This window comes from Cygnus atratus, chromosome 2 (genome assembly GCF_013377495.2).
Source record: "Cygnus atratus isolate AKBS03 ecotype Queensland, Australia chromosome 2, CAtr_DNAZoo_HiC_assembly, whole genome shotgun sequence".
NCBI lineage: Eukaryota > Metazoa > Chordata > Aves > Anseriformes > Anatidae > Cygnus > Cygnus atratus.
The window spans coordinates 116,595,413-116,618,340 of NC_066363.1; the positions used below are offsets into that span (position 1 = coordinate 116,595,413).

General features: G+C 37.7%; 1 protein-coding gene across 2 annotated transcripts in view; it reads left to right on the forward strand.

Moving 5' to 3' along the window:
• The window catches only part of UBE2V2 (ubiquitin conjugating enzyme E2 V2), a 29,161-nt gene extending 8,054 nt beyond the window's left edge, over positions 1-21,107 (forward strand). For both annotated transcript variants that reach the window (XM_035553152.2, XM_035553151.1), the window contains exons 2-4: positions 9,754-9,899; positions 13,147-13,272; positions 20,237-21,107. In XM_035553152.2, coding sequence (XP_035409045.1) covers positions 9,754-9,899; positions 13,147-13,272; positions 20,237-20,383 — 419 coding nt within the window. In that variant the 3' untranslated portion in view covers positions 20,384-21,107. The remainder of the gene's footprint in view (positions 1-9,753; positions 9,900-13,146; positions 13,273-20,236) is intronic.
• The last annotated feature ends 1,821 nt before the right edge of the window (positions 21,108-22,928 follow it).

The following is a 22,928-nucleotide window of genomic DNA, read 5'->3' on the forward strand; positions in this document are numbered from 1 at the left end:
GCAGCCTCGTCTCCCTCTGTCTGCTGCCCTTCTGAGAAAGGTGAGTAAGGGGAGAGGGGTGGCTGCGGGGAGCAGAGGAGGAGAGAGGAACAGACATTATAGGCAATATGTTTTCCTGGAGGATGCTGACCATCGCAGTAAGAGTCCTGTCTACAAGGCTGCCTTGAGTAAACAATCTGAATTATTGAACAGAATAGGTACAACTCAAAATTATTAGGAGCAGTTAGCTTGCTTCTCTCTGGTTACCTAAGAGGCAGGAGGAGAGAAAAGCAGGGAGGGCTTCTGAGGTGAAGATGCCGTGATAATGGAGCTATTTGTTCTGCTAGTGATTTCTCACACTTAAAGCCATAAATATTAAAACCTAAAATTGCACTGGATTTTGTTATTTATTTACACGTTTGGAGCGTTTACTGTGCTGGAGAAGCCGAGTTTGAGGTCTCATTCTTATAGCGAAACCAGCAGCAACTAGAACACGTCGAATAAACTGATGCTGCTTTTGCAGTTCTGATATACTGAGATCTCCAGCATGAAAATTTGCATTTTAAGCCGTTAAAACATGCGTTTGTTAATCAGGTACGTTTATGAAGTCCCAAATACTAGTGCCCATAGCAGCAAGACTTAAATTCTTCCCTTCTGTTCCCCAAACTACATAAGCTTCAATATTGTTCACATTTTGAAAGCTTTGCTATGATTTTCGTATGTTTAAAACCAAGTTATTTTTTGTAATGAAATTACGTTTTGGCCTGGTAAGGCAAACTGGTATTACCACCTCTCCTTTCTTGTGAGACTGTCCGTCACAGTTCTTGGTGTATACTGTGTTCTGGATTTTGTGAGTGTAGCTGGGAAAATGTATATGAAAAGTAAAATAGAGAATTAGATACCACCAAACGTGAGGTGGGCTCAGCCTTGAAAGTGTGAGCTGATAGCTAGAAGACCATACTTCTGTTTGCAGCCTTTCCTCCCTTAGTAATCTGCCTGTCCCTAAACATGCAAGCATGAAGTAAATTCTGTTTTCCTTTGAAGACCTGTTTTACTTTATTTTGCAGCTGACTCCAAGATGTGAGGTGGAGGAGTTCAATTTGTGTTAAATGTAAATTTTAACACAGCTCAGCTAGAATCACCACTAGAAAACCAACCAAAAAAGGCCAACATGCATATACCATTATTTTTTAGAAATTATCACTTTCGGTGTTTATTATTAGCAGATAACTAACAGTGTCTTAATGTTATAAATATGCATAATGAAACTGGAAGGGAAAAAATCTGCTTCTGTACATGTATGTTTTTTCTTCAGTGAAATTACTGTTTTTTCTAAACACTAGTGTTTGTGCCCTATCCTCAAGACGTAAATACCTCCACACCTCTCCAGACCTTTTCCCCTCACCCAAGATATACATGCTTTGTTGCAATAAACGAGGCTTTTGCCGTATGAACGTGGTTTCTCATTAGCAGCCTTTTTAATATAAACGGTATATGGAATATTTATGGCTGTAGCTAGATTCAAACATAAAGGAAATTCCTGTGCAGCTGAACTTTAGACCTGAACTATCAACATCTAAGGCATCAACAATGTAAAATTTCACATAGTTAAATACAGAAATAGTGTCGCTAACGTAATTCTGAAAACAAATACTGCTTTTAATAGCTTTAACCAAAAGATTTTGAGGTGAAGGCTTACAGCTTTCACACTTCTGCGACCATTTATTGGCTCCTGCTGCGAAGTTTTGTGTGGTAAGCGAAGCCTCTTCATAGGAGGAAAAACCAACTGATAAAATGCATACTTTAACTTCTTTTTTAAAAAACTGAGCAACATCAGTGTAGTTCTTTAAATTGTATCTCCTCCGTGAAATCTTCTGTTTTTTCAGATTCCCAATTTTTTCAGATTTTAGTTATAGTAAAATGCAAAAGAAGGTAACTGGTCACAAAGTTCTTATATAGTCATAGTCAAATATATCATGATATTTTTGTCTATCTAATTCATCCTGTAAAGAATCTGAATAGTCCATTCAGTACACATCAGCTATGCTGGGTACAGACAATTTCTGTAAATAATGCTTGTGAGATGGCAGTTTTCTCATCTTTAGGGTTGTAGCAAAAGTGGCTCTAAATTGTGAAAAGCATTGAACGCACAAAATAAATGGTCATTTATGCTGCACGTCAGCTAGTCTACATCTGCTTGCTTGAGCTATGCAAACTTACCTGCTACACGTCTCGTTTCATATTAATTCCTAAAGTTAGTCTTTTTTTGTTTCATCTGGGATGAATAGTTTCAGTTTATGTGGAAGTGGATTTTTATCTGATTACATCAGACTTGTTTTTCTTAGTCTGCGTGTTTCTAGAAGTTTTCCACAGGTAAGCTTAAATGGGTTAGTCTTCATGTGTCTGTGGATCTAAATGGCTGTTGCTTACAGATTTGCCAATCGCAGATAGTAATGACAAGACGCTGATTAAATTAATCTATTAAAATGCATGTTTAGATGCTAGCACAGCGGAGAAGCAGCAGTCAGGATCCCTGTTGTTTTTTAGGAGTTGCCCGTGATGAATTTTGGATGCACGAAGTACTTGGTCTGTTATCTGTTGTGTTTTTGTCATCTATATTGTGTGACTTCTAATAAGTCCTTTTGTTATTCCATCAGTATTGATAGGAAGGCATCTATTTGCTTATATATGACAAAATCAGTGATGACTGGAATCTTCTGGTGGAATATATTGTATTATATGGATGTTTCATCCATACATGCTGGAATCACTCAGCACCTTATCCACATCCCTCAGCAGTATGTATTGTCCATGTGTTGTTGCTAAATTTAAGATAACACGGTACTTCTTCTGATTTAAACTCAAAATTGTTAATGCAGAATATTCTGTTGTTTGAATTCCATTGCTTTGGGACATACTAGCGGAAGGAAAATAGAGAAAAATAGAGTATGGTAAGTGTAGCTTTATGAACAGTATGGATATATCGGATTCTGAATTTGAAGTGTTTCAAAACTTGGTTGGAAGGCAGTTCCAAGAAGTGGGATGTACCCATAATTCTAAGAAAGCAGACATCGAATTGAACAAAAATAACAAGATGCATCAAAGTCATTTAATGAAATTAATTTTCTCAGTTCAGGCTCATTGTATCATTGTGTTGGTTCACAGACTGAGTTCCACAGCAGCAAATGGGGACTTTCGTAGGCCCTGGAGAAAATGTGTTGCTGTTCACTGAGAAAGAAAATTTTCACTGTAGTAACTGCTGCATCCCTCTGCTAGTGGTAGCGATGGAGTTCTTCTGTCCACAAAACTCCCGTGTCCAATTTCACCAATGTGCAAATTGTTAGAAATACTTCTGGTTTTTGGAGCTAGGTTAGTGTGATCAACTTGAGATAATAATTTACAAAGTAATTACAGTAAAGCCTGGTATTACTTTTTGATATTAGGTTCCTAATGGTAAGTCAGCCACTGTTACTCTGTGTATACACAGAATATTTTACTGGGCAGAAGTGTGTGACGTGAGCGGGATAATCGGCAAACAAAAGCCTAGATCGTGTGTTTTAAAAAAGTAGCTTTTTCAGTGAAGAGTACATCTTACAAAACTGTATTTGTACAAGACTGTCTTTTGCAGCCCAGATAGGATATTAGTATTTGACACACACACAGCCCTCTTTCCCCTCTTTTTTTTTTGTACGTCACCCATTGCGGGGCTTACTTAAGGCTATGGTTGTTGTATGTTCTGTTTGATTTTTTTTTCTATTTTGTTAGTAGAGTATTTCAGCTTCCATCTTTATTTTCTTCAGAGCAAGACTAAGGTTAAAAGACACCTGTAATTTTCTGTGTGTTTCTCTTTTGAATTTATTTCTTCTCCATACACCAGGAGAAATTATATTACAGCTTAGAATTTGCAAAGCTGACATCTTTCCCGTCTTTCTTGTCATCAAAAAATACTTATTTTTCTGCCAGTCTGAATCTGTTTAATGGAATTTGAGAGTTTTTCATTTTTTTTGTTGTCAAGCTGTACGTATTTTGCAGTTTCTGTTAGCTGGTAGTCACCGTGCAGAGGATAATCCATACATTCAAAATGGTTAATGCTGCAGAATTTTCCTGACGTAGCCATCTGAATCGGAAAGAATAACACCGCTGACAGTAGCCGAGCTGTGTTAATGTGTAATGCCCTGATACAGCTCGTTCCTGGGGGTCAACGTAAAGGTTTGTTTTTATAGCTGCTCGGGTGCATGTGCTGTCAGTGTGGGGTGTGCTGCTATGGCTGTTGTAAGAGGCTCCTAGCGTGGATGTTGCTGTAAGGTGTGATTGAAGCCAAGAGCTAAGGAAGATTTTAAGGAAAACTGAATGCTGATATGGATATTGTAATGCACTCTCGTAAAAGTAGTTTTGGATATAACAAAACCTCACACTTAAGGCTTTGAGTCAGTCTGTGAAAAACTAGGATTGTGATTCCCCTGTTTAAGTGTCAGGGAGAAGAGGATGTGGATTATTGCACTCTTGCCTTGTACATGGCTGTTCTTAGGAATTGATTGATGTGCAGGGAGTTGGGACTACTGAGTGTAATCAAATATTCTAGGTTTAATTTTTCATTTTTTTTGTGTGCCACTTCATTAAGTCCAGTTACCTCCATAATCTAGAGTATTCTGTCTTCAGTTTTTTGTATCACTTCTGTTGCTGTAGTCTGAGCTCCTCAAATTAGTTCTGTTTGGTCTGGAACAGCACGGATGCATAATTTACCTACAGCTGCAGACCGATACGGGTAATAGCTGCACAGTGACATCGAGAAACTGTGTGTCTTCTTGGTGCTGATTAAATCTATACCAGCAGGTGATCCGGTGCTACCAGCTGCAGACCTGTCTTGACACAGTAGCCAAGAACAGGTTGCTCCAGAAAATGTATCTCAGCCAATTCTCCTGTATTGCTGCAGAAAAAGTTACTGGTCCTCTTAAAGAACACTGATGAATCCTTTCTTACTTTCCTGATTTTTCATGATTAAGCTTCTATTAAGTTAAAAATGATTGGTATATATGAGCATGAATCGTTTTCTAAGTGCAGTGTTTACTTCAGCTGCGTGGAAAACTTGGTAAATGCCGTTTGACAGTTCATGTGTACAGTGCTGTGGGGGTGTATCAGGATGTTTTTGTCACTAAAACCCCTAGTGTGAGTTAAGCTTTGCAGATAAACTGAAAAGCGGTCAGGGGGAGGTTGCTTTTGTTTCATTTTTAATCTTGATGAAGCCAGCTGTGTTTCCACATACAGATAGCCGTGCTGTACCTACCCTGTACCTACCGTTACTCACGGCCTGCTGAGTGGCCATTACCACCCCTGCAGCTCTACCGGTGATAAAATCGCACGAGTGCTCTAATCCCCTTCGTTTGGAAGTGAGATGTTTTAGCCGAGGGATGCATGCTACAGGGAGCAAGAACAACCTGTCTGCTCTTGCTTGATGCCAGGTAGCGATCCCATCAGCAGGAGGAACTGGGGACAGCAATTCCTGGCTGTTCCATGCTGGTGGAAAGCTAGCAGCATCTCTCCGGTTGCAGATCCTTATTCCAGGAGATGCACTGGGGAGCTCGTAGCTGAAGAATAAGGGCGTCTGCTGTTGCTGAGGAGCTGCACGGTTGGCAGACTTGTGCAGAGGATGTTTTGTTGTCCAGATTTTGGAAATGAAATATTGGTTCTTACTCTGTTTCCTTCAAGGAGTACTTCAAAGTCCTTATCAAATATTTGATGAGGTGTATTGTCTGGATTAGAGACAAAACTGTTTGTTGCATATGCACCATTAACATATAATTTAGATTGTGCCCTATGTGAAATGGTGAGACAAGAATTCTTTTACTATATTTAAGGTGCAAGCTTAATATCAAAAAGATCCAGGCCATCATTGCCTAATTTTATAAATAGAAGTTCTTGTTGTTTCACTGGAAAGAGGGTTCAATGTCATATGTATATCCTGTTCTTCAAGCTACGTAGATTTATTTTAAGTAAAGATTATAGCGCTTTACGTTTGCTTTTGTTATGCTGTAGCCTGTGTGGGTGCATGAGTGTACTCTTCGAATGGAAGTAGCATTTAATTCCAATTCAGTTTGCTGGTAGTTTCTAAGACTGTCGTTGTAAAGGTAAGGTGGTTGGTGGTGCTTTATTTTTTAATCCATTGTGTTAATTTTTACAGTATTCTGGGTCACTTGTAAGAAATCTATCAACAATGGTTTTCTAATAAAATATTGAGTAGTGATGTCAGTAGAAATTTGCACCACAAGGGGACAAACCACTAACCATATATGAAAGGAAGAAAAAAGCAGTTTAGTGGCTTTTTTTTTTTGCAAGCCAGGAATAGTGACCTGTTAATTTGTTGTTTTAAAAAGCTCTGGTAGACATCCATAATTAAGATGTGCACAGACAGTCCCTTTGGAAATAGGGGGGAGGGGGTTGTTTTCTGAAATTTCTTATATTTCTTAAATATAAGATTGCATAAGGTGAAAGATTTTGTGCATATATGATGAATGTGTAAATAAGTGAATAAAATATGTCTGCAAAAGTGAATGAAGCATCTTAAATATGGGAGTGTTCTTATGAAACAGTGGGTTCATTTTACACGATGATTTATACAGTCTTTTCTGGTATCCCCAACCCAAGTCTTGTAGGACTGCATAACTTTCTGAAAGGGAATGTGTTTGAGTGACTCCTTGGTCCAGTTTTAGTTAAGAATTTGTAATGTGTTTTTTTTTTGGGGGGGGGGGGAGGTAGGGGAGTGTTAGTGGGTTTGAATCTCAATAGGTGTTTATTTGTTTAAAAGTAGGGATTTTGACTCTTATTTTTAATCTAGAGCAGTGTTTTGCTACCTAGTTTTAGCACTGAGAGGAACGTTAGTGTGGGGAACCTGGTGCTTACTGTTCAGATCCTTTCATCTTTTTTTCAGAGCGGATCTCAGTTATTTACTGGAAAAGTTCTGGGAGTTTTCCCTAGTCCTTTGCTGCTCCCCGTGGGTAGTTAGGGGAACTGGTGAGCACAGACAACTTAGTGGAAAAAATCGTGATGGCCATGGGACAGTTAGTCACAGCGGGTTGTTATTTGCTAATAACTGTCGTCTCCCACAGATATTGGTGTGCTGAGTGCAATTTTATGCTACGACTGAGCCAGTCCAGTGGCTTTTTGCACCAAAAGTTCCCTCATCCCAACAGCCATGGTTTTGCAGGGGCAGGCACTGGAAGATGCAGCAGTCAGCGTTGGCATCTGTTGAGCTTTCTTCCTGGGTCAATTCAGTTGATTACCTGGGTGGATGTGATTTTACTTGAAGGAGGAAGAGCTTTTTGCTAAATGAGGGTGCCGGTTGGGCTGACCGAGGAGCTCAGTTAGCGCAGGAGCACCTGAGGTTGGGGAGGAGTGGAACCGCTGCTGGCAGTGAGCGGCGATAGCGAGTGCTTGGAAATAAACTCAGGGCCTGTCTGCCACCTTCTCCTATGTGCTGCTGCAGGAGGTGAGCTATAAAGCACAAGTTGGGCAGTCACAGCAAGGCTTCTGAGAAGTGCTGGGTTTAAGCCCCTGGAGAAGCGTGAGGTGATGATCGGATGCTAAAATACGTGGTTTTGTTTGGGGGAAGGAGGAGTGGGGCACAGGGCTTGGTTTTGGGAGGCTCCACGTGCCTATCAAAAACTCTTTAGTTGTGTGCTGCAAAACGTAGGTCTAGTACAAGTTTATCCTTCTGGTTGTTTTTTTTAACTTATTTTTTATTTTTTAAAAAGGTTAGCATTAACCTTTTACTGGCAGACTGCAGTGCGGAACATATATGAATCAGCAGCAAAAATAAAAACTTGGTACCCTATTTAACGTAACAGAAATGTGATCGTCTGTGCTCATACCTAGTCTGGATTAGGTACGTAGGTGCACAGATCTAATGTTAGTAAGTCAGGATGGAACCAGAGGAATGAACAGATGAATTTCAATGAAGCTTGTTTAAAAGGATCTACGCTGAAGTATAAATGCTCTGCTCCTTGATTCCTATTGTGCTAGTACTTTCAGGTAATTGTATGTGAACTCCATGAAGATAAGTTTCCAGAGTAGCTGAACTCGCTTAAAATGTCATTTTACATCTTGAGTTTTTGCTGCCGTGGCCTCACTCATGCTGGTACTTGTCTGAGCTCTCTGTGGGCTGGGTCATTTTGTCAAGCTGTCAGGAGTCTAACCGAAACGTGTAATTTTCTGCTCAGTTAGCAAGCTGCCGTAGCTCCTAATGGGTTTAGGTGAATGGTACTACCAAAGACAGAAGGAAGGTGAGGCCATACATGAGTGACTTAATTTCCTTACACTGTCCTGATACTATCCTCGTAATGACTTCTGGGCATTTGGAGAACTTGGATATTTGTTTCTGTAATTTTTAGGAGACTCTCCCTAGTCTGTGTTGAGGAAAAAACACAACATTTAAAAAAAATCTTTAGAACAAAGTTAGGCAAGATAAGCTCTTTGGGTAGTTGCTGAATGATATGTTTGTCTCTACTGGTTCATATTTGTACGTATTGACTGAATAAACATATTGTATACTTTTGGTCTTAATTTTTTGGGTAGGCCACTTGGAATACAGACTAGGATTAATGTCAAACCTGAAACCTCAGCAACTAAGTAACCGATGTGCAAAACAGTTGTCTTTGATTTCCCCCTCTTTTTCAGACTAATGTAGAATGTATTCCTTACTAAGAACTTTGTACCTAGTCTCAAAAGTTTTAATTCTATGAAGGACCTGGTTTCTTCCAGTGCAAAACAGGGTTCTCTATTAAAAAACAAAACCCAATAACATTGGAAACACTATAGCTATAAGTAGCTATTAGAAGATCTATAAGAAAAAAATATATAGTTATGAGTCATTGTTGAAAGAAGGTTAAAGCTTTATTGTACTATTGCTACTGCATACTGTGTGTTTGAAAATAAAAGCATATCATGACTGCAAGCACAAGTTTAGCTTCCTTCAGTACATCAGTGCTGAAATACCATTTTAGTTTCTGTGATGTAAAGCAATGAAACTTCTACTTGTTTAATATCTAGCAATATCTGTCAGTCCTCATGTATAATCATCAAAATCCAGTAATTATAGTTCCATAAGCGAATATTACTTGGCTGTCTTTAGAGGCAGTACATCTTCATATTCTGTTGTGAATATGTCATTATCTCTCTTTAACAACTTAATCAGTGTTTCTGTGCTTATTACCTTCTTTTTCCGTTAAGTTGAAATAATAATCTCTAGATTAAATGAGACTTGATTTCTAGTTTGTTTTCAGATATTGAAGTCTGTTTCGTTGATTGGCTTTTTAATCAAATCAAGTGATTTGTTTTCAGTTTTCTTCGTACGGTTTACATTTCTTAGTTGTGTTAAATATTGCATTCTTTAATTATTTTTATAGGGAATTTGCAGTATCGATTTAATGTGTATTCTGCTTGAGTAGAACATGACAGTGAATTGATTTTGAAATGTATTGGTTCTAAATAGTACTGTACTTGGAGAAGAGGACTATCTGAATTAAGCCATCTCAAACTAAACAGAGGTCTCTTATTTTCTCTTTGATAGTTTGTATTGATATCAATTGGTAGGAACGAGCTTTCAGAGAAGTGGCTAGTTGCTTCAGAACAATTTGCTAAATAGATTCAGACGGAGTGTTTTGTTAAACTTTGAAAATACATTCAACAATTGGTAATGCATACTATATAAAAGCAATGAAATTATTTATCTTTTTCTTAATCTGACCAGTATTAATTTCATTCTTTCATTTTTTTCTCCAGTTAAAGTACCTCGTAATTTTCGCTTGTTGGAAGAACTTGAAGAAGGGCAGAAAGGAGTGGGTGATGGTACAGTAAGCTGGGGCCTTGAAGATGATGAAGATATGACACTCACCAGATGGACAGGCATGATTATTGGGCCACCAAGGGTAAGTGTACCAAAGTAAAACATCGTAGGCAATGCAAAATGAGGAGAAAAAAAAGTTACTTTACTACAATGTAAAGGAATTAGTTAAATTTTAATGTAAAACTTAGTGAAGTTGTAGTAGTAGTACTACAGTAGTACTGAAATACTGTATATTCATGTTGAAATTCATCACTGTCAGGTGCTTGTGTTTTCAGTCTAGCCTCCACTCTAATATGTGTTTCTGCAACTCTCTAAGCCAATTCTGATCTGAAATTTACAGCTGAGTATATTCCTCAGTAATATTTCCATCATTACTGCACATAAGTGTACAGTGATAGTCCAGTAAACAGGATAGCTGTCTTTCCCCAGTTTATCATATGTGCCTGGTAACTTCAATTCTGTAGCAAAGTGGCTATATTTTTAACTTCCACGAGTTTTCACAGATGATTTTCAAGTATAGCAATTTATGTAATCTGATTGAATCAATCCTAAAGACCAAGCAGTTACTAGTGACCTGTAAAATATATAAATAAACAATAAAAAAGGGTAAAATATATAAATAATAATAAAAAAGGTCAAATCCTTTTGACCTTTTAAGTTCTATAAAACGTCATCTACGCTGAAAGCCTGTAAGAGAAGTTGTAATTCCTGGTTTCTGAGCATCGGCCTTGCCAGATCTGAATGGGCACGTCTTAACTTTACGTGCAATTTTTATGCAAGCTTTTTAATGAGTTAATACGATACAAAAGATCACTCTGTAAACAGAGACTTCAAATGAGTATACTTCAAGTAGCTCTAAGTTAGCACGTCTTTCACTGCTAACATGAGGTTACTGTTTTGTGTGTCCTTTGGTGCCAGAGGGCTTACTGGGTTTATCCAAGACAAGAACTGAGATCAGAAATTGGCTTCTGAGGATAGTCTTCCAGAATAACAGAGTTCTAGTTAAATTCAGTGTAATTTAAGCTGCTTCTGGAAGTCAGTTAGTTGTAACATGCAGCAGACTGTTCTGACTATCTGCATAATTGTGCTGAGCTCCTGAGGTTTGGACACACTTGAGAGAGGGCCAATTTAAAACACAAATATAATGACAGTATGCCTTGGATACTAGCTTCAGTGTAGTCACAGTGTTCAAATACATTTTGAAGAAAGTTTGTATTCTTAGGGATATTTTGAGAAGAACTTACAAATGTGGGGTAACAAAAGTAGTGTCACCCTGACTCTCTAAACATCCTCCAGAACCGTCAGTTGCTGCTTTCTGGTTCCACCTAAAGCAGATGCCTAGCACATTTCTGAAGGGAGTGATTACTATGTAGGAGCCCAAATGTTTTTTGTTTTAAATGAACATAAAACAATGCTGTGATGCAGTTTTAATTCTAGTCAATTTATATTGTCTTTTTTTTTTTTTGTGAAAGAGTGCAAGCAAATAAGCCTAATTCTGGGCCATTTTGGGGACATGCAGTCTTGTGTATAGCAGAATGACTTGCAGCATGTAGTAACTGCGGAAAGTGAAAGCCACTAGTTCTCAAGCCAGTGGGTAGTACCTTGATGAGAAGAATTTCCTGCCCAGTTTCAGGGTTTGTAGAAAATGAGTGCTTTTGGAATCGGTTGACTTATGTAGACAGCATGCAGCTTGGCAGAACACAGAAAATTACTAATACTCTCCGTAGCATGAAGTTCTTCACATTTGTGGCTTCTCTAGAGCAGTGCAAACAATTGCTTATCGTTTTTTCTTACTTGATTTGCAGGGTGAACCAACATGAAGGGGGAAGGAGAGGTTTGTTTTGGATTAAAGGAAACCTTTTTCTGACCCTGAAAAAATGCTTTTTAGGCTTTCTGGGGAGCTGGTCAGGATGGTCATACTTGGATGGTCAGATGCTGACCAAGTCAGGATGGTCAGCAGGTCATACTTGACTTACAGTAAAATGGTGGTTGGAGGAACTCAGCAAAATTGAGAAGCCACCTGGATAGGAATAAGAGAATGTGAGTGAGTGCCATTCTCAGGATTTTTCAGAGTTGTGAGCAGTGTATATACGTTTTGGCCTATTTCCACTATAAACGACAGCATCCCTCTCTGGGAAATAAATTGCTTTGTCTGAGTGAATAATGAGAATTTTTTGTTGGGCCATCAGCTTTTAGTGGTTAATAATAGTAGAAAACCTTCTTGGTTAAAAAAGGGTATCTTGCTTACCTTTGTTTCTTTCTGACCCAGTTGCTGCGCAGTCTTTGTGGCTTCTTGAAATTATAGGTCACAGTTAGGATGCTTCAGTAGCCTGATCTCCACACTGCCATTTGATTGCAGAGTGGAGAGCCATTTGATAATTTGACTGTGTGGTTGATTCTTCTACTTGGAGAGAGTGACAGCTGGCTGATGAACAGCTTAAAATGGTACCTTTTGGAAATCTTGAGGCATCTTTCTGCTCTTGGTTCATGTTAGCTGTAAGTACTGTGCCAATGGAAAGGCAGGTGTAGAAGCTGGGTTTATATTCCTTTTGCAGCACAGAGGCATCAGTGACCAGCAGAGTCACTGACACTTTCTGTCATTCACATCCTACTTGACAAGATTTTAAAAAACAAAAAAACAAAACACCTGGATTCATTTCTAATTGGACTTTCTCAAGATATATTTGCACTTAGAAGCAGGTAAAAAATAATCTTCTGCTAACTAGCTGTCACTTAACTGTACTGTCCAAATTCATAAATGCTTTGGATAACCGTGTGTTAAATGATTCCTCTCCTTGCTTATCAATCCTCAGCTATGGAAGTCTTGGATATCTTCTGGAGTGGAGCGTTAATTACTTCTAGAATAATGTTCTTACAGAACTGTTTTAATAATGTTCTTGGTTTGGTTATTTGCTTCTTTGTCTTTGTTTCCTTTTTTTTTTTGTGTGTGTGTTAGGTATTTTTTTTTTTGTGGGGAATGAGGTAATTTTCCTGAAGATTATTGTCAGCCCCCTACTGTGCCAAAAGTGATTTGGGAATGCAGATGTCTAGGAGGGATAAGAGTAAATGTGAATTTTTAAAAAATTGTATTTTGTTAAGAACTTTTGTATGGACAGTCAATTAGTAGTATAATTTATACATATTCCTCAGGTAATCAATATAACCAAAACAGTCTGTCAGTAATCCAAGACCATCAACTGGTACGTAATATTAACAGACTTATAACTTCATATTTCTTCATCTTTAATCCTCTTGCCTTTGCTTTGTGTTATTTTTTTTTAATACTGAGCTTTCAGAGAGATGCATTAGTCTGTCTTTTTGCTTTCTAGACAAACTATGAAAACAGAATATACAGTCTGAAAGTAGAGTGTGGACCTAAATATCCAGAAGCACCTCCTACAGTTAGATTTGTAACTAAAATTAATATGAATGGAATAAATAATTCCAATGGAATGGTAAGTTGAAATGGTAAGACCAACCACATTGTTAATCTGTAATATAAACTATTTCAATGAAAAACAAAGGTGAGGAGTATACAATGTTGGAAGGAGATTTCATATTTAAATATCACAATATAAAGTTCTTGGTTTAAATCAATATTTGTTTGCCTACTGCACACATTTATATCTTTAGGTATTTACAATATGTTAGTGGCTCTCAGTGGCTTAGCAATGAGAACCATTATTTATAGTATTGAAACAGTCGTCTCTTCTAAATAAAAATTAAGATTTAAGTTTTGCACAGGAAAAAAAAATGTTTAAGCCATGTGTAGGTATTTTCCATATATTACTCTTACAAAACAAGGGTATTAGATTCATATCCTAACCAGACTACTATATTGCTCAAGACCATTATTTATTTAGTCATTAAGTTCGTTTCATTATTCCAACTTTATCTGGTGTTTCCATTAATTAAAATGGAAATTATTCTGCCTGAGACTCAATCTGGATGTAGTAATTCCCTTGTAGTGAACGGATGTATTTATACTCCTGTTTTGTTTGTACTGGATTTATTCAAATCTGAGATGATTTTAAACTTCAGTTTTAAGGCCTTTTAATATAGGTGGTAATCACTTTCATAGTGAAGATCCATTTGCAATAAATTACATTCTTTGGGATGTGTTTGAGCTCTTGTACATGTTAAGATGGTGTACTGATAGTTATCCAAAGCCACTAGACCAACATCTCAGAAATAGTTTAAAATTGGTTTGAAAGTATTTCTTGCATAGCCAACAAATTCCCTCTACCTGGAGATCTTATTAAAATTGGTATCTGCAAACCAGCTGATGCTGTTTATTCCAGCTGTAGCTTGTAGTCTAAGTATCTTTGTTTATTAAGAGATTGTGATCAGCCAAAGCTGCTGATCTGGCATGCAGTAGAGCTTTTGGTATGTTTATAATACTACTTTTGTACGTCCTCCTAGTAACACGTATTGTTCTGTATCAGTGTAGAAGTGTGCTGTCATTAATTCATCTGTTCATGCTTGAGAATATAGATACTGGTTTCCAGAAGCCAAATCTCAGACCTGCAGAGGCTGAAAGCTTATGCTTACTGAGTCAGTCTGCTTGGAGCTTGTGTTTGGGGAAGTCTAGACTCTCAGCCTGCTGGGGAATGGGCTGAACACTGTGACTGGAAATTCAGCTGGTGGTTATAAAAGTGCTGTTAAGATTCAGCCATTTGTACAGGAAAATTTGATTCCAATACATTTTTAAGCTTACACCAAAACTTCATTCAGTTTTACCCCAATAGTTTTATAAACTACTATAACTTAGGAAGGATTTGCTATGCAAATGCATAACTCTACATATTTTAGCATTTCAGTAGGAGTAAGTTGTATTTTTAATGAAAACATTTTTCAGCATTAATGAACTTAAAACTCATTCATTATGTAATTTCTAATGTACCGCTTGTCCTGGTTTCTTGGGTTTAAACGTATTTTGCTGTTGTGCTCTCTAGAGTTATGCCAAACCCGTCTGTCAGATAAACTGGGGATACATTTTACAGATGAGAGCATGGAACTGGAATTCTGATGAAGAACTGAGTTTTTGTCTTTGCTCAACCCACTTTTTTATTTTTGGATGAGTGACTTATCTGTGGCTTCTGTGCGGATAGAGAAGAGAAGTCGTAGCTCCAGATACGTTATACATAATGGACATACAAGACATACAGATAGTCAGCTTGTGCAGAACAGATTAATTTCTAATGGAAAGGTTAAGAGTAAGAATAAGAGGTTCTGACTAAAGATCAGGAAGCATTTTACTGTGTGGGTGATGGAGCAGTGGCACTGGAGAGGTTGTAGACTCCCTCCTTGTGGAGATCTTCAAAAGCTGCCTGGATGTGGGCCTGGGCAGCCTGCTCTGAGTGGCCCTGCTGGAGCAGGGGGCTTGGACCACGTGGCCTTCAGAGGCCCCTTCCAGCCTTAACCATTCTGTGATTCTGTGTAAACTAGGGGTAGAATAAACAAGGGGGTAAAAATGTGCATTCTTAGAATTAGCTGTATACAGACGCAGTCTGCAGTCCTCCACACGAGGTGTTTCGTAAACATGGCTGTATTTTAATTTAACTGAAAATAAAGGCACTAATAGAAGTGTGCAACCTGCTTTAGAATCGCTTGTTTAATAAATGCTATCTACTGGTGAAATTCACATGCTGAATTAGTGCAATAAAATATTAACGTATTTTACGTAGCAAGAGAATTAGTCTTTGTTTTTAGAGGTCATAAGAAAGACCAGCACTCAGTTTTCCAGAGAAAACCCTAGGTTTTTTTTTTACTTTGTTGTTGTAGTTTTGTTTGTTTATTTGAATACTGTTTGTGAATGACTACCTCAGTGAGTCAGAAACTTTATTTTCTTCATCTAGTTTCTTGAATTTGGATCTACTTTGTTTTCATTTTCAGTCTTCTAAGCATATGTTTTAAAACTCAGGGTTTAGGTAAGAACTTTTATTTATAGTGTTAAGTATTGGTGATAGTGTGTGCATGCCATTTGAACAGTTTTTTCATAGAAGCTTCTTTTTAAACGTAACTTCAGGGAAAGATTTCTTCAAAACCAGATGTAATTTAGAAACTAAAGTGATTCTGATCAAAATTGAGGTCTATTTGCAGTAGTTTTTTTGCACGTATGGTGTCTAGATGTGCTGCAAAGTGCTGGAAAGCAAAACAGAAGTGTGGATGCTTAATGGATGAAAACACTGGAAGACAAAATAACTTGACCCATACCTCTGAAGAAGTCTGTTAAAATCAGAACTTGAACCCATCTCTTGTGAGACTTACTCTATTGTCTGAGCCACAAGCTAAGATTTTTTTTTTCCTAAAACATTCCTCAGCTTCTCTGGAACAGTTCTTGTTTCTGCTCCCTATTTTATTTCCTGGTTTCTTTGAAGCTGCTCTCTCACTGATTCTTCTGTATAATAGATCATAAGCGGTTTGCTGCATTCTTTGAATGATTGGAAATGACAGTGTTTATCTTCAGACAAGCTCTGCTGTCCGTGCTTCTGCAGCCTGTTTTTTCACACGTGGCCCGCTTTTGATCACATTGCTTATAGATGTCATGAAAAATATTGGCAACTTGCTGAAAAGAAACCTGAGATAAACAGCAACAGAAATTCTGTTGTAACGGTATTATAGTACTACTCAAAATATTTGTAACATTGTGAAGGTGTACTTCACAAAAGATGTAAGCCAGTTAATGCCTGAGGGAAAGTAAAGCCCCCAGCGTGAGCTTAGAGGGTAATAATTTGCTTTGAGTTGGGATGTCAATGGTGGAGGGGAGAGATGGATATGTGCTAGAGTTAACTCAGCCTAAAGATGCTAGCCTTAAACTGTTTTTTACATATTGCATGAAAAGTGCAGATATCTGTAATGAGTTTATCCTTACAGACAGTTACAGGTTTATTGACTTCTTTTTGATTATTTTGAGAGGGGAGTTTTGCTTGTAAGTAAAATTTTCCATCAGCAGCATGGATCCCAGAGACTGCTGTTTGATATATTTAGAGCAGAAAAGGAGAGGGGTAGTTTACAAGTATTTTGTATCAGAAGACTAAACTTAGGTTCTTTGAATCACCCTGGTAATTTTCATTTCTTATATGCAAGTTAGTCTTTGTGGTTTTCTGCTTTTCAATTTGCCTATGGAGCTACTGAGTTTGTATACAGAATTGGGTTACCAAGTTCAGAAAAGCTAGCCCAAGTGCTGATGGAGGGCTGGACAAAATGCTTTTCTGTGCTAATGGTGTCACTGTTGTAAAATTATGCTTGCGTTACTCTTCTTAATGCTGTGGAGTCTTTTCTCTTGGAAACTTCTGTATTCTGTACTAACGAAACACAGGTTGCGTTCTGGCATGATATTTATTTTCCCATAGTCTTTTGAGGATATCTAATTTTTGGACCTGTGAGAGTGTTCTTTAACTGTGTGTCCTGCAGGATTTGCAGTCACCTCTGTTCATTTAAATAGCATTTACAGCTGGAAATATTTGTTTCTTTTAAATTCATTTAGTCTTACATCAACTAGAATTCTGTAAACTGTTGTCCAATTACTGCTTTGAGTGTGTTTATTGTAAACAAAGCAGTTTGCTACCTCTTAAAGTTATCTTAGATGCTGGGAACATTATGAACATCCAATATTTTGCAACATTTTGAAGAATTACTTGGCTTGATTTCAGTAGTTTAGAAAAAATAATATATGTAGTTTCTCTTGCTTTTGTTTAAAGATTTACAGTTGTATATCCCCAGAATAAAATTGTCCTCAGGCTGCAGTTTTCAGCTTTATTAGATTTTGTGATCTTGAATTTTCTTCCTCTACGTACCAGGATGCATACTTGAATATTACCTAGGTGCTTTTGTGTGATTTGAACATTAACATAATTTGTGTCATCCTTCCAAATCCCTTAGCATTGTTCTTCATAAAGTGAATTTATTGTGCACTGTCTAAATTGGAAATAAATTCTGCAATGCAGAAAAGAGAACTTGAGCCAAAATCTTCACCGCTGCAAGATGTCATCAAAAAAGTTGGTGACTTGCGAAAAGAGACTTGAAATAAACAGCAACAAAATGTTATGGCGTAGCAGTCTTTACTCAGAAAGCACTCATAACTTTGTTAAAACAGCCTTTACAGTCTGTGAGTTTGCCATTACAAATTCCCAGCCAAAAAAAAGAAAAGTTGGAGGAGCTTGCTTCAAAGTGATCAGCTCTCATACTCCAACACAACCAGCATATGTTATGTAGAATTGCATTGTTTAAACGTTACTGGTGACTGACCACTACGTGCTGTAACTGAGGCCGATCTCCAAACCTGAGAGAGGCTACAAAAGCAAAGTTGAGGAGAAGCAAGGAAAAGAAAGGTGGTATGGAAGCAGAACTGCAAGACTGAAGACAGACATTCACTGGTGGAGTACCAGAGCAACTGCCTTTCCAGCTATTTTTTGCTAACCCAGTCTTTCTGAACAGATTATTAGTTTTCTTTCTCAAACCTACTGAAGTCTTAAACCTACCTTGTTCTTCTTGCTCATGTTTGCTTACCGGTTGTCTTCAGTTTATTATCATGTGGGCTTGCACCCCCAAAAGGCACATTTCTCCTGACTGGGAATCTTCTGTTGTAGCTGTAACCTGGTCCTTGGCCTCCTATACTGTGGCTTCTTTTCCCTCTATTTCCTTGGGGAGACTACTGCTGTTTTGGTGGGTCAGTGGTGTGATCTCTCCTCAGCTACTTCAGTAGAAAGTGGTGTGCTTCAGACCAACATGGAAGTTGTTTAAATTACTGGTCTGCCAAATTGCTGGCTTAGAGCAAGAAGTTAGGGAGTGCTCTCTCATACTTTGTCCCGTTTTGCTAAATAGAAGAAGATGGTAAGTTAGTTGCAGAGAAGTATTAACGAGTGTTTATGTGTGTGTGGGGGGATAACTTAAACATCTGCAACTATATGCAAAGTGAACCTATGATCTGAGCACTCGGTTCCTCTAATAACAGGATTCTTAACCACCGTGATGTGTTTTTCTTTCTGGAGAACCCTTGTGAGTAAAAATGGTGGTCTTGTGCTTTTCTCACTGCATTCTCTGCGTGGAGAATTGTTTTGAATAGTGTGAGATCTACCATTCTAACTTTTAAAATGAATTAATGTTCCTCGTTCACTGGGTCCAGCTGTTTGGACAGAAACTCTGGTGGGTTCTGCTTTAACCGTATCTAGAAGGATTGTAGAGGAGGAGATCTGTAGGATCTTGGTACCTCACAACAAAGATTCAGGCTACACGAGGCCTTACTTGACCTGCTGCTTGGTAACACAGGTGATCTCTTATCAGAGTTTCCCTTTTTCTCACAGGTGTTTTTATCTAATACCCTGCATTTTAGGAAAATAGGACCTGTTTTCCAGTTAAAGATTTTTTTCTCTGATCTTTTATCTTCCACATAAAACCAAATACCCTTGTTTAAGAAGAAGAGGAAGTACTCCAGGAATAACAGCGGCAGTCTGACTAGTGTTAGTTTCAAAACCTGTGATCTTGATGCATAAGATAATTTCCTTTTGATGCTCTTTCTTTCCTAACTTATTAATGTTTTCAATAATTATTAAGTAATCTTACTGCTTTTATGCTGTGGTTTGATGATACGCAGTCGTTGGCAGCTAAAAGGAGTTCTGACTCCAGGCAGAACATTATTTGTGTGAAGAGAAGTGCTGAGCTGTTGTGGTTGTGTGAATTGTCCCACAGGTTTTATAAATGAAATGTCCCTCCCTTTCAGTTCAAATTGGTAAGTGAATACAGTGGTCTTCACAGCTCCATGAGACGATGCTTTGTAAGAAGAATGCAAAGAACTAAGAGATGTCTAAATGTTATAAATCAAATATTTCAGTTTTTCAAGCTATTTCTTGGCATATATGGTGACTCCTGGTATGTCAGAAGCACCACATAATAATGATGGGGAATAAATCACAAACTGAAACCTGCAGCAAGGGAAATTTTCCTTTAGAGAGGTATTCCACAAGTTCCTGTGCGTCAGGTTTTTTTAAAGAGCTGAGGAGGACCCAACTGTATATAATGGTTTACTGAAGGTGATTTTTTTCGAGTAACTTGAAACAAATCGATAAAACTGAATTTTATAAGATATGCCTCCAGTTCAGCAGTGAACTGTTTGCTGTTTTCCTCTCCCCTCTCACCCCATCCCTTTCCTTCTCACTAACGTTCATATCAGCACAGGTGGGGGGGTCCGCCTGCATGTATGTCACTGTAGAATGTGTATCTGTGTGCAGGTTTATGCTTGTTTTCCTAAAAAAAAAAAATAAAATATTTTATGAATATGGGGACATGTGGCATAAATGCCACAGAGAAAGTGTCAGGGAATGTTTAGATTCTTTCTTAGAACAGTTGGTTCATTAGCCGCTACTTATGTAGAGATTTTTTAATGTCATGGTAACTTACAACTCCCTCTTCTTTTTCCAGGTGGATGCACGGAGCATACCAGTGTTAGCAAAATGGCAAAATTCTTATAGCATTAAAGTTGTACTTCAAGAGCTAAGACGTCTAATGATGTCCAAAGAAAATATGAAGCTTCCACAACCTCCAGAAGGACAAACTTACAACAATTAATTTTAGCTGATTCTCAAACTTCTGTCTTAAAACAACAACCTTCTACTCATGTTAATGTCTTGATTAAAATCTCACAATGCAAACACCCACACATTAAAAGAATTTCAGCTGGTATACATGACCTGGACATTTGTAAGAATATATATAATATATGTATGCCCAATATGTTTTCAGGCACTATGGGAGAAAAAGGCAGCACAATTATTTTTTTCTCTTATCAAGGCACTGTCATTTAAGCATAAGCCTGAAATAGCCTAAAATTGGAATTCAGGTTTTACAAGATGAAAGCATGACAGAAAGTGTCAGATTGCTGTGGAATAATATATGTTTCTGAAAATAATCTCTTGAGAAGGCAAAATATAAATGGCATGCTTTATCCATCTTGCTTAGTAAAAGAGCTGCAGTTAAAATTTGTTTTAAAGTAGCAGGTACAGTGAATACCGTTGCTCATCTTGTTTAATTTTGCAAGGGTGTGGGTGCCGACTACTAGTAGTGTCACAAAGTATGTTCAGGATTGTTTTGATACCTGTATTTATAAAATGGGGGGATTAATTTCTGTTAAGCAGCTCCTGTGTGTTACATGTATCGGACATGGCAAATATTTGTTTACAGTCTTTGTTCTAATAAACCATGCATTTAAGTTTTAGTGAAACAAAGGAAATGTATGGATATGTGATTGAGATTAAAGTTAGTCTTAAAATGTAAATAAAATGTGGAAAGTGTCTGAGGCTGTGCCATTTCTATAATAGTGATGTAATATATGTACAGTAACTTGCAGAAGTAGTGGAAAGACAAACATAATATTGCTGCTGGTTTTATGTGCACCTTTTATTCTTACCACTTTTGTGTGCTTAGTTTACTTTAGAGGTCAAAGTATTTTGCTGCAGAGGACTAAGTTCCGTCATCTGTAGTACCACTTCTTTAGACAAACTTGCACTGTATATTTAAAAAGAAACAACCCCCCCACCCCAAAACAAAACCAAAAAAACTCATCTAACCTTTCCTTCCTTGCCTCCCCTCCAGATTCTTTAGAGAAATGAGCACAACTTTCACTTGGCTTACTTGACCTCTGAGCGGTTTTCAGACCAGATTGCTGAAGTCTTACTTAGTTCTCTGTCCTGCTTTGGCGGTTGCTGCCTTGTTTCATGCTCTCTTGCATCTTTTTCTCCTGTATGTTTCTTTCTTTTTTTCTTGTCTGTTCCACTTTTGCCTTTCCTTGGGGGGAAAAAAAAAAACCTTCTGGAAGCTTTAATAAAAATTACATGTGCAGTACAGAGCATTGTATTTCCATCTGCATTTCATCTATCACCCGCCATTACGCCACTGTCCTCTTAGCTAGAATGCTTGTTGCCTCTCTTGCAACTTCTGGTCTGTTTTTTCAATGTGTTCTGTCTGCTGGGAACTCGGGTTTTAGTTCTGTTACTGATTTCTCATAAGAAAGTAAGCTAATGCTATTCTTTTGGAAATAAGACCTCTCTTTTTCTCCTCTTGGAAGATGCACGCGTTTGTTCATTTCAGTGAGAACATGTAACATTGGGAGCAAGTCAACTATTTGCATTCAAGATTTTATTAGCAGTTCTTTTGAAAAAAGTGAATTTAATCAAAAGCCATCAAGTCAGGTAATTTTGTTTGATATGCCTTTGCTTATTTCTCATGTAAAGAACCTCTGAAAGCAATAAACTAGGTGTCCTTTTTTTTTTTCCAGTTGAGAGATTTAATTAATATTTGTCCGTTTATGCCTTTTTTGACAAATTTGGCACTTCTACAACTGGTGGAACTGTAGCTGCCAGCTACCTCTTGTCTGTATTTATATGACATATCATTTGTGACGGTATGGCTGAAGTGCATTGCAACATTTTCGTGATTTTTCATTTGAAATATCTTGATGCCATTAAATCTTTCTTACACTAACAGTGCTAATCTATATTTAATTAAAATAATGGAACCATGCAGTCCTGAGATGTGAATTTTTTGGAAAATAATAGCATAAACATCAGAGAACGAGAAACACTTGTGGACTGTTACATGCCTGGTAACATGATTCAAGAGACTGACTTATTCACGGAGTGTGAAAAGGGGCTGGTTGTTCGCTTGGTCATGTGTGGTAGGAGATGATCCCGCAACAGTTATTCACCTTTGTCTGTACTTTGAGTGTTTGTATCTGTTCAAATCTGCATATCCACGTGTAAGCGGGTGCATGTTGCATACATACGTAAAAGTAATGGTGGAGAGAGCTGACATCAGGGTATGTAATATAAAGGATGACTGTAAAAAAAAAAAAAAAAATCCTGCAGTTGTTTTAAGTGTTTTGGTTTTTCCATTTTGCTCACACTGGTAAAAGACTATATGTAACCGATTGTGGACTTTTAAAATGTCTTTGGCTACTGCATGAAGTTGAGAGCCTCCCCCAAACTGTTTCATTGCTTGTATTTTAAAGCATAACTGCTTCCTCTCCTCCGGAAAGGTTGGATCGTTTTACAAGTATCCATGTCTGATCGGCATCTGCGCAGCAATTGTTTTATCATGTTATATTTCTTTTTGGTAA